At 37.5% G+C, this 15,348-nt stretch overlaps 1 protein-coding gene across 4 annotated transcripts in view; it reads left to right on the forward strand.

Moving 5' to 3' along the window:
• The window catches only part of UTRN (utrophin), a 389,350-nt gene that overhangs the window by 143,669 nt on the left and 230,333 nt on the right, over positions 1-15,348 (forward strand). For all 4 annotated transcript variants that reach the window (XM_081943506.1, XM_081943504.1, XM_081943503.1 and 1 more), the window contains 9 exons: positions 710-895; positions 1,758-1,930; positions 3,548-3,698; positions 4,780-4,955; positions 6,927-7,062; positions 7,506-7,655; positions 9,558-9,636; positions 10,620-10,834; positions 14,679-14,796. In XM_081943506.1, the coding sequence (XP_081799632.1) occupies positions 710-895; positions 1,758-1,930; positions 3,548-3,698; positions 4,780-4,955; positions 6,927-7,062; positions 7,506-7,655; positions 9,558-9,636; positions 10,620-10,834; positions 14,679-14,796 (1,384 nt within the window). The remainder of the gene's footprint in view (positions 1-709; positions 896-1,757; positions 1,931-3,547; positions 3,699-4,779; positions 4,956-6,926; positions 7,063-7,505; positions 7,656-9,557; positions 9,637-10,619; positions 10,835-14,678; positions 14,797-15,348) is intronic.

The raw sequence follows: 15,348 nt of genomic DNA on the forward strand, positions 1-15,348 counted from the left end.
CAAATCCACTGATTTCAGTAGTAGTATTTCCAAATATACAGTGTTCTTTTGGGATCTAAATATTACACTTTATGAGGTTATCTTCCTCATAAATATGCAGTGAGTAGTTGGTTCATATACTCTGGATGGAGTTACAAGTGAGAATATACTACTAGGTCCTTGTTCTACGACTACGTACTATTATGGAAAGCCACTTTATGAACTGGAAATTGTGGTCCAGGTATCTGGTTAAAGAAAGAAACCTTTGGGTGTAAGCAATGTTGCAATAGATCTTGAAGTCTTTATTTTTGAATTATCTAAAGATTATCAGAATGTGGATATATACATTTCAGGAGAATGCATAGGCAGAGATAATCCTTTCCTTTTCTAATGCAACTAGAACTACTTAATTAGAAAGGATATCATTGTTTGAGTAGAATATTGTTTTACCATATTATATACTTGCTTATCTAGTAATTTATGTGTCATGTAGTTAAAAGCTAAGCAAAACGATAAGAGGAATTAATTCATGAGAACACCTGATTTAGTCACAGTGGAAACACTTCCTTGTAATTATAACATAGCATCATCTGAAGAATCATTTAATTAAAAATAGCATTAAATCTTAAGGTTAGAAAGTAATGGAAATGCAAATAAATGAACCTTCCTTGTTTTTTTATAACGAGGTTAGTTCTAAAGAATTAGTTAACTGAAGTTTATTTTGCTTTAGGCAACTCCACAAAGGATTCAAGGGGCTCAGTCATCAATGAGCAAGGAATCTCCATTCCCTGCAGAATATCTGGTTGAAATTAACAAGATTTTGCTGGTTATAGCTGATGCTGAGCTCTTGCTAAATGCTCCAGAACTTCATTCAGCAATCTATGAAGACTTTTCTACTCAAGAAGATTCATTAAAGGTACTAGAACCTGAAATCTAATACTACAATTTAAAATATAAAAGAGCATTAGCATTGTTCCCAATAAATGTTTTAACTCTGGTGCATCTCAAGATGCTTTCTGACTTGAAAAAAACGGGTCCTGTCTTGGCTATGTCTTGATTTATAGGCACCTGGGTCTAATTTTTCTAGAATCATCACCAATCCTAGCACTTGTTAGATTCAGGAAATATCAAATAATCCATTTAATAAACTAAACACCGCATCATTTTAAAAAGCAGTGTGAAAGTTTGAAAAGGAATGGCAAAAAAATAGATAAAGATAATTGTGAAGTGCATTATTAGAAAGTTGTATTGGGCCAGATCAAACAAAATTCACACTTTTATAGACATATACATACTTGTAAGCCTCACACCCTATAAGGCGAAGATTGCATTTATTGGATTTTTCCAGTTCATTCCTTATTTCTTGTTACATTCATTTACTGCCCATCCTTCCATGGGGCTTCTGGATGGCTTACAATAATAAAATAGAAAATGATTAGATACATATTATATTATGTACTCTCTAATCTGGGAGACATGATTTGGCTTCCAAAGTCACTAAGACTTTGTTTTTGTTTCTTGAGCAAGCCTTAATGGTCTAGTTTGCTTATAATGTTGAACTGTAATGGTTGACTTCAGACATCATGCTGAGCCAAAAGTAAACCATTTAGGACTTACATGTGTGCATCATTCTAAGCCATGAGTCAAATGATGAAAGATGTAAATATACATGGATGCTGATGTTTGTTGCCATCTAATCAGGCTCTATTTTTCCAGCCGGCAGTTATCTTTCAGGGGATGCTAATTCTGCCTGGTATTTTTGTTTTACTGTACTACAGAACATAAAAGATATGTTGGATAAATTAGAGGATCAGATTGCAGTTATTCATGAAAAGCAACCTGATGTTATATTAGAGGCATCTGGACCTGAAGCTGTTCAAATAGAAGATTCACTAACCCAGCTTAATGCAGAATGGGATCGCATTAACAGAATGTACAATGACCGCAAATGGTAAGTAAAAGGATCGCCTATATTTTGTACTTACAATTTTTCACCAAGAAAATGCGATGAGTTAGGCAGAGAAAAGAATAAATCAGGTAGTAGCCATTTTGTAGCTCTACTGTCCCTGCAGTATAAACCACTTATGCTAAGTTTGGATGTGAACAGGGTAACATTTTAAAGCATTATTTATAATAGATTGTTTATTTGCGAAAGTTGCTTAGCAGATAGCTATGCAAGCTAGCAGGCAGGGAACCAAGAAGTGTTAATTCAGGTGGCGTGAGGACACTAAATATTACATTTAAAATGAAAATTAAAGTGGCAACATCATGTTCTTAAACTTTATGAATAGCGTGGAATGGGGAAAAACTTGACTCTTTTGTTCTCAATCTCTTTTTCTCTGCAAATCATAAAGCAAATCAGTTCCTGGATCTTAGACATCTCTCTCTCTCTCTTTTTATCATTTGCTGTTTTTTTAAAAGAGAAATTCTAGCCAGCTGAGAACTCTGTTTACCAGCATTTCTGTTAAAGTCACAAGAATATAGGCCGATTAATTCATGAGAATATAGGAATCTGCACAAACAAATGTATATTGCATTTTCAATCTTGTTGCCAACAGTTTTAAAGGCTGCACCTGTAGAATCACATCAGTTCCTAGCATCATCATTTGAACTTGTTTTCAAAAAGAGATTTGTATTATATCACATTTCCTCTTCAGGCACTGCAGACAAAAATTCTTTCTCGGTATTTGCAGACATTTGTGCCGTGACTATATTTGAAGCCCCATCTTTCATTTGGAAACTCAAATGTTCTTATTAAATTAACATGGGCACTAATCTCGAATATTGTTTCCTGGAAAAGAGTGGTAGAAGACACACTGAAACATTCTGTTGATTGGCATGCTTGGCATAGTGGGAGGCTTACTATTTGAAGAAGGATATTATCTATTCTTGGTGCTTATTGGGATCATCATCTAGTTTTAGTTTGTTACTCTTTGCTTGTAAATCTGGCAAATTGCACCAGTGACCTTAAGAAGTTTATGTTTTATGTTTGGCTTCCACTTGGAAATGTGTGCTACATAAATATCCATATACTCACATATTCAACAACTTAGTTTCCTCTGAAATTTGGCTGTATGAGGAATGAACAAGGGTCAGTTGTGTGGCTAAGTCTGTAAAATTGATATCCCCCCCCCCCGGAGTTCCAGTTTGCAGAACTAGTTTATTATGATTCATGTGTCCCAGAGTTACAGTTGGTCTGGGTACATTCACTTCAGAGTAGACAAACTGATTTTAAATAGGAATAAAATTTTGCCTGTATACTTATGCTCTCTCTTTCTGTTTCTTTATGAGTTTGAAAAGATACAAATTATAAATGGATGGATCAAAAGTGTGAATAGTGCTTCCTTTAATATTGGGCTTTAAATATCTTTGTTTTCAACACAAATAAGCCAAAATAAACTATCTGCCAAGATTACATCTGCTGTCTTCTACATATGCACACACACTCACTTGCATACATATTGTATTTTGCAGTCTTACCATGTATGTATTCTGTAGTGCAAAATTATGTTGTTTTACTTCTGAAATACCTTTCACATTATTTTCCTGTTCTTCTTATCCCATTTAGTAGCTTTGATAAGTCTATAGAGGAGTGGAGACAGTTCCATTGTGATCTAAATGATCTCTCACAGTGGCTAACAGAGGCAGAGGGGTTGCTGGCTGAAGCCCACGCTCCAGATGGCAGCCTGGATATAGAAAAAGCCAGGATACACCAGCAGGTAACTGATTACTGTGTATTAAGCCCAGCACTCTAGTTATAGCCTTTAATTCTACTGTTGTCACAGAAGAAAGTGGCAATTGTCAGGTTTTGTAATGTTGGCAGCTAGGCGTTGTACAAAGCATTTAAAAGGCTGCTTCGCAAAGGGCATTGGTGCTGCCTTCAAAGCTCAGTGTGGTTGCTTCAAAGGTTTGTGCATATCTTACATTGATAACACTTCTGTTGAGACTGCCAGTAAATCAAAGGGGCCACCTATGTGCCGCAAAGCTGCCATCACATCTTGCCTGAATGCATTGCTTAGCCCTATTTAAACATATAAAGTCAACCTACATAGATTGTATCGAGGAATTATTTGCATAGCTTCCAAAGATGTTGATGAAACAAATATAGTGAATTTTAAAAAAGTAAAGAAGCCAGTGCTTTCGTTTCAGGGGTGCTATATAAAACAAACTTACTAAGATTTCAGTCCTTTTGTTCTTAGAGCAGGCATTAAATCTGCTGCTGAGAAAGTCTTGCTCCTAGTAGAAACAATTGTATCTCTCTCTTCAAATGAGGCTTAGGACAGAACCTTTATTTTGTGGAGGTTACGTCTGTGTGTGAATGAGAGGAGGAGCACATTTGTGATAGAGGAGGAGGTCTTTGCAATATTAGAAACTCAAATGTAGTTGCTGAGAATATTGAAGAGAAGATACAGCAGCAGTGTCAAACTCGCGGCCTGCAGAGCAGATGCGTCACAAGCTGGCCACTCCCATCCCCATTTCAACGAAGGGGGAAAAAGTCACAATATGTCACATGACAACATGACGACACAAGTTTGACACACCTGAGATACAGCTCTCTAATTGCCACAGCCCTTTGCAGAAAGAGATACATGCGGCCCAAACTAATGGTATTTACTACTAGTAGATAATACTTAGGTTTTTTTTAAAAAGCAGCCCCACATAGATCACGAAAAAGGAGATCCAGTCCAGATGCATGAACAGCAGTTGTCACGGCTCCATCTTCTTGCAGCAGAGGTAGCATCTGATATAGATATTCTGGGTTGAAACTGAAACCGCTATCTATATATGCATTTCCAACAGGAACTTGAAGAGGGAATCAGCAGCCATAAGCTCATTTTCTCAACACTGAATAGGACAGGAGAGGAAATAACCCAGAAACTCTCCAATACAGATGGAAAGTTCCTGAAAGAAAAACTAGCTGGGCTGTGTAAACGCTGGAAGAACATCAATGCTGAAATCATGGAAAGGCAACAGAGGTAACGGTTGGATTTGAGACTTATCTTAGTAACAGTGGAGATAAATTTCTTTAAAATTTGGAGATGCCATTGTGGATTCCCATCAAGAAAAACCTTTCATATCTTTATCCCAAAAGGTTTCCTAAGGCAGTACCCTAAAACAGCTTTATAGCTGTTACTGTAGTATGCAATCTTCAGACTCACTCTGTGAAGCAGATGGGTGGTTTCCAAATGTGATTTATTTAAATCAAATATATAGCATAGCATAGTGTATCATATATATAGGATATATCATATAATATACCATCTTTGTGACATATTAATATTCTATATAATGTATAACATGCATTCGTTTTATATTTTTCCTGCTTTGGAATCTGAATTAATTATTAACTTACATGATTTTTTTGGTTTACTCCGGTGTTTCAACTGAAGAAAAATATTCTGAAATTGCATTTTATTAATCACTGTTGGAAATTTCTCAGTGCTTCATAGTAGACAGGTGGTTAATAAGTTTGAAGAAGTCTTCTATTGAAAATGAACAAAAAATCCAACTAAAAACAGGTTTTGCATTAATATAAAATGTTAATGCAAGTATGCTGGAAAGCATTGGCGTTCAAAACTATTTCCTCCTTAAAACTTAAATGATACCTGCTATAAAGTCAATTTCCCCTATACCCGGGATGGCAAACGTATGGCACGTGGAGCCATTTGTCAGGGCACGTGAGGCCTATTTTTTGCCCTCCAGAGCCTTCAGGGAAGCCTCCTGAGGACTCCTGAACGCTCCGGAATGCTAAAATCGGCCCTACAAGCAACCCGGAAGTGACTTCCGGTTTGCGCATTTGGTCATTTTTTGCCCTCCAGAGGCTTTAGGGAAGCTCCTGAAGCCTCCGGGGGGTGGCAGGGGAGGCTGTTTTTGCCCTCCCCAGGCTCCTATAAAGCCTCTGGAGCTTGGGGAGAGTGAGAAAAGTATGCAAAAATGGGGGGGGGGAGCGCCTGTCATGTGCGCATGTGCGCTGGGGGTTTTGTTCATTGCATTATGGGTGCGGCACACCCGCGCACCACCCCTCTGCACTCCCCCCACTTAAGGCACGAGAGCCAAAAAAGGTTCACCATTGCTGCCCTATACATTGTCATATTTGTATACAGCAGGGACGTGCGGTCAGGGGAGGCAGGGGAGGCAGGGGAGGCAGAGCCTCACCGCTCTCATCATGAAAATAAAAAAAAAAGGGAAAAGGCGCTGAGGAGCCTTCTGCACATGTGGTCTTGGAATGGGACCACGTGTGCAGGAGGCTCCTCTAGCCTCAGCCTCCCTCCTGCACATGTGGTCCCATTCCCCGCCTTCCTGAATCAACATGAAGGGGACCGTGGCTTGCGCTGATGACATCATCAGCCTCACCAGCCATAAACCTCACCGCACGTCACTGGTATACAGTAATATCAAAACTATATTAATCTAATTGAGAGCCAGTGTGGTATAGTGGTTAAGCCACCAGGGTAGTAAACCAAGAAACAGTTCTAGGCATGAAAGCAACTGGGTGACTGCAGACCAGTCACTCATTCTCAGACCAATTTACCTTACAGGATTTTGTTGCGGGGAAAATAGGAGGGGGAAGAAATATTAGGTATGCTCACTATGTTGACTTATTTATAAAAATATTAAAGGCAGGATGAAAAAAGCAATGTGTCAATTCATTGAATTTTTCTATCAGGAAATTAAGTCGATGTTTTCATAAGACTACAAAGTATTACAGAGAAAAAAATATTTTAAAGACTTAAGGCCTACATTTGAGGAATTTTTTTGTATGAAATCACCTTTCTGGATAAGAAATTTGTATCATTAAGGCATATGGTCCTTTCAATCTTTTTAATATTGTACAGTATCATTTCTAGGCTGCATAGTAAGTTATAGAAGGAATATTTTGCTTTTATATCTATTTCAATATTTATAGTGATTTTGTTTTACATTCCACCTTGGGGTTTTTGATTCAGACTGAAAGGAAAAAACCAGCAATTAATAGACTTCACAAGAAAACTAGAAGAAATTAGTTGCTGGGTGGAAAATGTAGAAAACTCCCTGGATGAGAAACCTGCAATCAGTCATGAAGAGAATTTACAAGAATTAATGGCAAGTAACATTAAAAACATTTTATTTATTGTATCATGTTCCTTTTTGTTGTTGTTGGATAACATTTAGGACTACTCAAAGTGTCTGTTGGTACCACTGGATCAAAAGCATTTAGAACTTTCATACATAAACATGATTTCCATATACTTGCTAAACTATATATTTTTCTGTTTTAGATTAATGTTATGTGTTATGATTAATACAATTATGGTTTATTTTGTAATCTGTTCATGACACTGGTTGCTTAAATATTGGTTGCTTATGTTTTTGCAGCCATAAAACCTGGAACTTGCTTCAAAATAAATTCTTCATTGGATTTTTGTTGTTTAAACCACTTAATGTGATTTTTTTTTGTGCTCTTAGAATTTGAAGCATATTACTGCCCTGATTACAAGAGATAACCAATATTTAATGAATGACTGACACTGCCTTTGCTTATTTAGGGTCTAATTAAAGAAATGGATAAAGAAGGAGAGAAACTTAAGTGGCTAAATAGAAAAGAAGCAGATGTACTTTCAAATACAAGCATTGGGCCTCAGGAAAGAGATAACATTTCTAATAGGCTGAAGACCCTGAATATTAAATGGAAGAAGGTATACATTTTAATCTGTGTGCATTAAATATTGTTCCTTTAGTTGTATTCGTGCAATATAGTCATGACAATGGGACAAAACTGGATAACTTATTTGATAAAGTTAGTGTTAAAATTCTTAGTAAAATTTTCATTGTTTTAAATGTACAGAAATGATAGTTCATGATTTGTGTACAGCACAATGTATATGTTCAGATGGAGCTATCTTTGAAAATAACTTTCTCTATTGTATTATTGTATATTTCTACAGTGTTCAGTTTTTATATTAATTTTCTCCAACTGTCCTTTGAAGTTCAGCTGAAATTTCAGTTCCCAAAGCCTTCTTTCTTTCCTTCAGCAACTGTTCAAAGCCATACCCACAAAACTTTGGCATTGCTATAAGACTGAATATTTCCCTAGTTCCCTTGCAGGAAAAATGAATATCCAACAGGCATAGAAAAACGCTCTGAAGTAGTCATCATCTGATAGCCAGCTCTGCTTCTTATGGAGTATCTTTTTATTAGTGCGAGCATTCAGACACAGAACTCTCCCGTGCATTTTGAAGTAGTATTGCAATATTTTTATTTCATTCAATTTAACACTGCCCAATGTGTTAATGACTCTAGGTCAGGCCTGTCAAACTGATGTCACATGAAGGTCACGCTCTGCAAAGATAAAAACCATTGTGATATGTCACGATATGTCATGTGACGCGATCGAGTTTGACACCTGTGCTCTAGAAAAGAGCAGGATTATATTATATGGCTTTTCTGCCTGCCTGCTTTTTCATTTTGTTCTTGTTGAAAGTCATTGATTTCATCACTCTGTTGAGTAATGTAAAAGTTCTTAGGCTCATGTAATGAAACGAATGATCAGTGTCCAAAAATACCCTGTTTCCCTGAAAATAAGACCTCCTCGGATTATAAGCCCAATTTGGGCTTTTGAGCACATGTGCCAAAAAAAGTCCCTCCCCTGAAAATAAGCCCTCCCCAAAAATATTGCAAAACAGCAGCAGACATGAGGTGACCATGCTCGCCGCCTCTTGCACCCCAAAAATAATAATAACTCCCCGAAAATAAGTCCAAGCGCTTATTTTGGGGGTTAAAAGAAAATAAGGCTGTCTTATTTTTGGGGAAACATGGTATATCTTAGAAGAATACTTTAGCATATGGTGAAGTATGGTGTAATAAGCTTAGAGGGAAAGGAAGATTGAAGCAGATATGATCTAGGATACAGTATTTATGGTGTTGCTGGAGGACTGAGGAAATCGAGGTTCTAGTCTGCTCACAGCTGTAGAAGCTCACAGAGTGATTTGTGACCAATCATTCTCATTGTCCAGTCTACCAACAATTGTATCTTGGTTGGTCATACAGTCAGCCAGATGTTTAGTCTGTATTTGGCATTGTTTATCCAGCTATCAAGTCCTTCCCAGAGATCTGGGATAAGCAGATTTTGCTGTTTGATGATGTTAAATGGAATTGTCACCGGATGTAACCTGTTCTGAGTAATTATTATTATGGTTATTATTTTTGGTGATAACATGAAGGGAAAATATCATGTAAGCACCTTTGTGTCCCTGGAGGAAAGGTGTGATATAAATCCAATACATCAAAATTTCAGGAAAAATATTTGTTTTGGGACTTTCCTTTTAAATCTAATGAACTCCATGAAATTCATTAAGCCATTAAAGTGCTTAACACAGAAGAAAATAGTATCAATAATTGATGCCATATTAAGAGACCCATAGAGCTCCCAAAGATCTCCCAACCGTTTTCAGGACCAATTGCCCCTTGATCTTCTGTAGGCTGTTTAGTGAAACATTAATAATCCTGCCCACAATTTTCTAGAGTTGTCTAATATTGTACAACAATACCCATGATCTTTGGAATATAAAAGTTATCTCCCCCCTCCCCTCAAATACTAGGTGTTCAAGGAAGCCCCCATCAGATTGAGAGAACTGGAGGGATACATTCATCAGCATCACCTTGTACCAAAATCCTCTGGTAAGTCTTGAACGGAAAACAGTCTCGTTGGAGAAACATTTAGGCATATTTTTGTCATCTTATTTTATTTTATTTTATTTTATTTTATTTATTTATTTTGTTTGTTTGTAAAACATGTACAAGCTAACAGGTATAAGTATGAACATAAACATGAACACAGGAAGTAGATACAGATAAATGAGGACAGCAAGACAGGGATGGTAGGAATGCTGGTGCGCTTATGCACACCCCCTTTAAGGACCTCTTAGGAATAGGGTGAGGCAAAACTTAAAGTAGATAAAGAAGCAGATGATACATCTGTTTATTTTGATCTTGAAGAAAAAGGATACTCTTACTTTAAAAGAGCATAAAATGTATTTTGAAAAATGCCCTTGTAATGTATTCGCTTAATAAGAGAAACTAGTTGTTGCATTTTTTTGAAAATTAGTACTTGTGTGTTTTCCTATTTATATGATTTAGAGGATGAGGAAGTAAATGTCGCTTATGAAAATCAATGGCATTTCTTTGACTGTGAAATGAACATTTTCAATTGATTCCTTCCCTCCCCCTCCTAAATAGTAAATTAAGATTAGCAGCAGGCTGTTAGTTTACCCTCGTTGACACCTTACTGCTGACTTAGTGTTTGAATGTTTCAGAACTGTTTTGAGTGTGGTAATCAGAGAGTGAATTTCTCTCACCTCGCTAAGCTGTCAAAGATTTGAGATTTTGCAAAAAAAAATGACAGCAGCAATCTTTCTAGTACAGTTATGTATCTAGAGGTTAGATTAAATGATGAATTGGTGGCTCTGTAGACATATGGAAAGAAGTTATTTTCAGAATTTTATCTCTAACAGTGAAATCATGACAGTTTTAAACTTTTAGTATAGTACAGAGATACAAGAGGACTAATATGAACTATAAGCGATATTGTGGTGTTTTGCTTTTCCAATGTGAATAAATTCTACATAATAAGTACGAGTTGATCAATTATGTTGGTTGTTTAGGTTTCCCTGTTCTCCAAACAACGATGCTCGTGTCTTCTGCCTCAGAAAACGTAGCACAAAGTCAGCATCCTTTGGAAATCTCGACACCTGCCGATTTGGATCAAACTACGACAGAATTGGCTGACTGGTTGGCATTGATTGACCAGATGCTAAAATCCAATATAGTTACTGTTGGAAATATTGAAGAAATCAACCGGACGATTGCACGTATGAAAGTATGTGATGCTCTGAATTGTATTTTTTGGGAAAGCTTCAGAATATTCTTTGTTAGTCCCTTTCCCTGGCTTTTTTTTTCTTCTTCAGTAAAATTCTGTTATGGTATTTCACAATTATTGAAAATAAATCCAAAGAAGAATTAGGATTAGAGCATTCTTCTGCTTATTTTTGGTGGTGTCAAGATTTTCTGGGTATCAATGACTAGTCAGAAAGACTGAATGCCTTTTTTTGAATGTTCTCCCAATTCTGCAAAGTGTTCCTTTCTTTTCCTTGCTTGAATCCTTCTTGCCCAGGAACTATTTTAGAGCAAGTGGCAGGGAATTCATTGGACTTTTCCTATTCTTGCTCCTGGGACTTAAATCCACTCCTTAGCAGCAGAAGAATATTTTGTGTGCAGTTTCTCTGATCGCACATCATCCATACTCTGTTAAGATACAGGTGTGCTGCCTTTTTTTTCTGCCCCAAGGAAACTTCTGTGGAGCATTGATAGAGGAAAATGGGCCATGCTTCACAGAGTCAGGCTGAGCATAAATTTGCTCACTGAAAGGGGTGCACACAGCTTTGCTTGATCAGGAATGTGCACATTTACTATTAGTTTTCATAAAAAATCCAGGAAACCTTTAATGTATTTTAGAACACTTATTTCAGATTCCTCCTTCCCCCACCACCCCCCGTACCCAGTAGCAGCACAATATAATACATTGGCATTGTTTCAGGGTCTGACTATTTTTTAAAGCCAGTCCAATGTTTAAACTGACTGCCAGGTATATTGAACATGGGAATTGTTGCTAGAACAAGTTCACTTTTATGTATGTATTTTATTCATTCGTTTGTTTGTTCAGTCAGTGACTCTGGGTGGAAAATAATCATAAAATCAATTAATCAAGTGCAAAGGTGTGTGTGTGTGTGTGTGTGTGTGTGTGTGTGTGTGTGAGAGAGAGAGAGAGAGAGAGAGAGAGAGAGAGAGAGAGAGAGAGAGAGAGAGAGAGAGAGAGAGAGAGAGAGAGAGAGAGAGAGAGAGAGAGAGAGAGAGAGAGATGGATGGACTGATTTTTCACATACTTGGGGTCTCAGGCCTAGTTTCATAACCGGGTTTTCAAGGCCTTACAAAGGATCAACAGAGGCAGAATGTTCTAGAGGTCAGGTTGGAGAGAGGTCACACTTCCTATCCCATCAGCCAACATTCCTTGGCTGATGGAACCCTTAGTATGGTCAACTTGCTGGACCAAATTGGACAGTTAGAAACAACTGATCCCTCATGTAACTTGGTTCCAAGCCCATTTAAAGGTGACAAACAGTTCTCTGAATTGCACCCAGAAGCATACTGGATACCAGTTCAGTTCACGCAGTAATGATGTTAGATGTGTCAAGTATCTGAAACTATTTACTACCTGTGCTGCTGCATTCAGCATAGCTGAAGTTCTGAATCTTTTTCAAGAGCGCCCTCATGTAGAGCTCATTGCAGTAGTCCAAATGAGAGGTCACAAGAAGTGACTGTGAGCAAAGCCTCCTAATCCAAGGATGGATACAGCAGTCATGTATCCTGAAGCTTTTAGCTATGGATTCCACTTGATGTTCTAGAAGGAGCTGTGGGAATTTGTGCCTTCATATTTGCATGGTTCAGTTATTGCTTTATAATAAAGTAGAATTAGTTCATCTTGTTGTGTTTCCTGTCTAACTTATCTTGGAGACTTGACAATAATTTTGCAAATTATTATTATTATGGCTTGTTGCACAGTCTGCCAGATGTTCAGACTGGATTTGTCATTTTTGTCCATCTATCCAGTGCTTCCCAAGGATCTGATGGTCTTAATATTATTAGTGGTCACTTACTCCACAACCTCCATTAACCACTGTCCAGATCCCATCATATATTCTCTTCCATGCAGCTTTAGCCAACCAGGAGGGGCAACCACAGATGTGGTTGACCTAGCAGCTATAAGAGCCTTCTCCACTTCCTCCAGTTCAATAGGATCAAAATTTCCCAGATAAGCATGCAGGACTCTGCCTCTTTGGAGTAACCTTCGACTGAAATGTAACTGTTATCTACATATAGGCGCAGCACATCCATTCAATTTAAAATAATTAAATTCAATTGAAGTAGGTTAATTGCCTTGCTCAAGAATAGCTAATCATTGAGATCCAGCTCTAGGCAAGCTGAGATTGAATTTCAGGAGAAATGAGAATATTTTACACTGGCATTTACAATTTGCCAACCGAAGTTAACAGGGAAATGGTTATAGAAACCTATGCTGACATTTTCTTTGCTACTGATATTAGCAACATATGGATGTAATTAGTAACAAATAACTTGAGGATAGATCTGGGCATAACGTATCATAGACAGCAATGGACAAATTAACTGCTCATGAAAATATATTTAATGCAATTTAGTAAGAAAATCTCAGAACTTTTCAGCTGCCCTTTTTTAGATGAAGTGTTTGATTGAATACTTAATAGCCTTAAAATGGAGATGAGTCCCACCAATGACTACAGAATAAAATCCACAGGGACTCATTTCCTTTCTACTTGGTTTAATAGCCCAAGGTCAGAAATAGATATTTCCATGTCAGCAATTTGTCATGGAAAAAATGTGCATGTATGAATACATATGTATCTCCCTCCCTCTTTCTCTCCCACCCACCCACCCTCTCTCCGTCCCTCCCTCCATCTCTCTCTCTCTCTCTCTCTCTCTCTCTCTCTCTCTCACACACACACACACACACACACACACACACACACACAGAGAAGGAAAGGGAGAGGGAGAGGGAGAGGGAGAGAGAGAGTGAGAAGTAGCTACTGGTGTATGTCTGTGGAGATTTTCAGTCATCCAAGTCATAAGTACTTTCTCCAAAGGTAACTAGATTGTTTTTTCCTTGAAGTAACAAAACTTTTCATTTCTCATTCAAGAAACTTCATCAGTTGTGATGGGGGTGGGGTGGGGTGGGACAGGGGGGGAAGGGATGGCAGGATAGGTACTTGACAATTGAGGCTGGAAAGATCCCCCACCACCCAGTTGGTAGGGAGAGGATCAAAGAGTTTTAATCAACAGGGATTTTATTAAAGCTTCTGCTGTAATAAAATCCCTGTTGATTAAAACACTCTGAATATACAGTGTCTAAAACCTGGGATCAACATTGAGAACAAAATTCCTTGGAGCAAAGAAACATAAATAATGTATCTTGGAATCCTACAGAAAGTATGAAAGTTTGCAGCCTTTTATGAATCAATATGAATTTTATACAGTTTCATTTCCACTCGTTTCACTTTGTGAGAGCAAAATCTCTAAATTTGCTATGCAAATTTACTATGCAAGGAGAGAAGCAACTTAGAACTGAGGAGAAACTTCCTGACAGTTAGAACAATTAATCAGTGGAACAGTTTGCCTCCAGAAGTTGTGAATGCCCCAACACTGGAAGTCTTTAAGAAGATGTTGGATAGCCATCTGTCTGAAACGGTATAGGATTTCCTGCCTAGGCAGGGAGTTGGACTAGAAGACCTCCAAGGTCCCTTCCAACTCTACTATTCTATTGTATTGTAAATCTAACAGGTAATTAACCCCTATTTCAACTTCCTTAAATTGGTGGACTCCAGGTGTGGATTAGGATATAATTCTAAATTCCCAAACATCATGATTTTATTGCCTGGGAATTGTAATTGCAACACATTTCTGACTGGTCAGACTATCTTTTGAATGCAGATTATAATGCAGAGCTTTTTAATGCAAATTATAATGTGATTAAGATACACTTTTTTGTTAATATTTGAAGCATTGGTTTGAATAACGTTGTCTTTATTAAACCCTAATCACTAGTAGCACATCTTTATTCCATTATTTTACAGATAACAGAAGGGGATTTAGAACATCGACATCCCCAGTTGGATTCAGTTTTTACCTTGGCTCAAAATCTGAAAAACAAAACATCAAGTTCTGATTTAAGGACAGCAATCACAGAGAAATGTATGTGCTTTTTGTCAGCAGATTGAACCGTAGAGAAATGGGCATTAAAAATGAAATAATAAATACATAATGATTCCATTATTTATTGACAAAACAATGGATACAGAATGGAATGAATCAGGAGGCACTGGGGGTAATCTAATATATAGAGATGAAGGCAGGGTTAATCCAGATACCAATAAAGGAGAATATTTGTAGCTCAGGATTGATCTGACAGTGTTTGGTGCTCTCTGAACTTGCTTGTTTTCTTGCAGACGTTTCATTAACCAAACTAGGTAACATCATCAGTGCCAATGAAATGTCTGCAAAAAAAAAAAACAAGCTCAGAAAGCACCAAGGACCACTTAATCCTGATAGGGAAAAGGAAGAAATGAGAATGAAGATCTATAGCAGGAGTCTCCACGTTTGGCAACTTTTAAGTCTTGTGGACTTTACTTCCCAGATTTCCACATCCAAATATGCTGGCTGGGGAATTCTGTGGGGCGAAATCCACAAGTCTTAAAGTTCCCATATTTAGAATATAGCAAAGGATCTTGCTTAAGGTGTTGCTTG

This window comes from Natrix helvetica, assembly GCF_964273705.1.
Source record: "Natrix helvetica genome assembly, chromosome: 2".
Lineage (NCBI taxonomy): Eukaryota > Metazoa > Chordata > Lepidosauria > Squamata > Natricidae > Natrix > Natrix helvetica.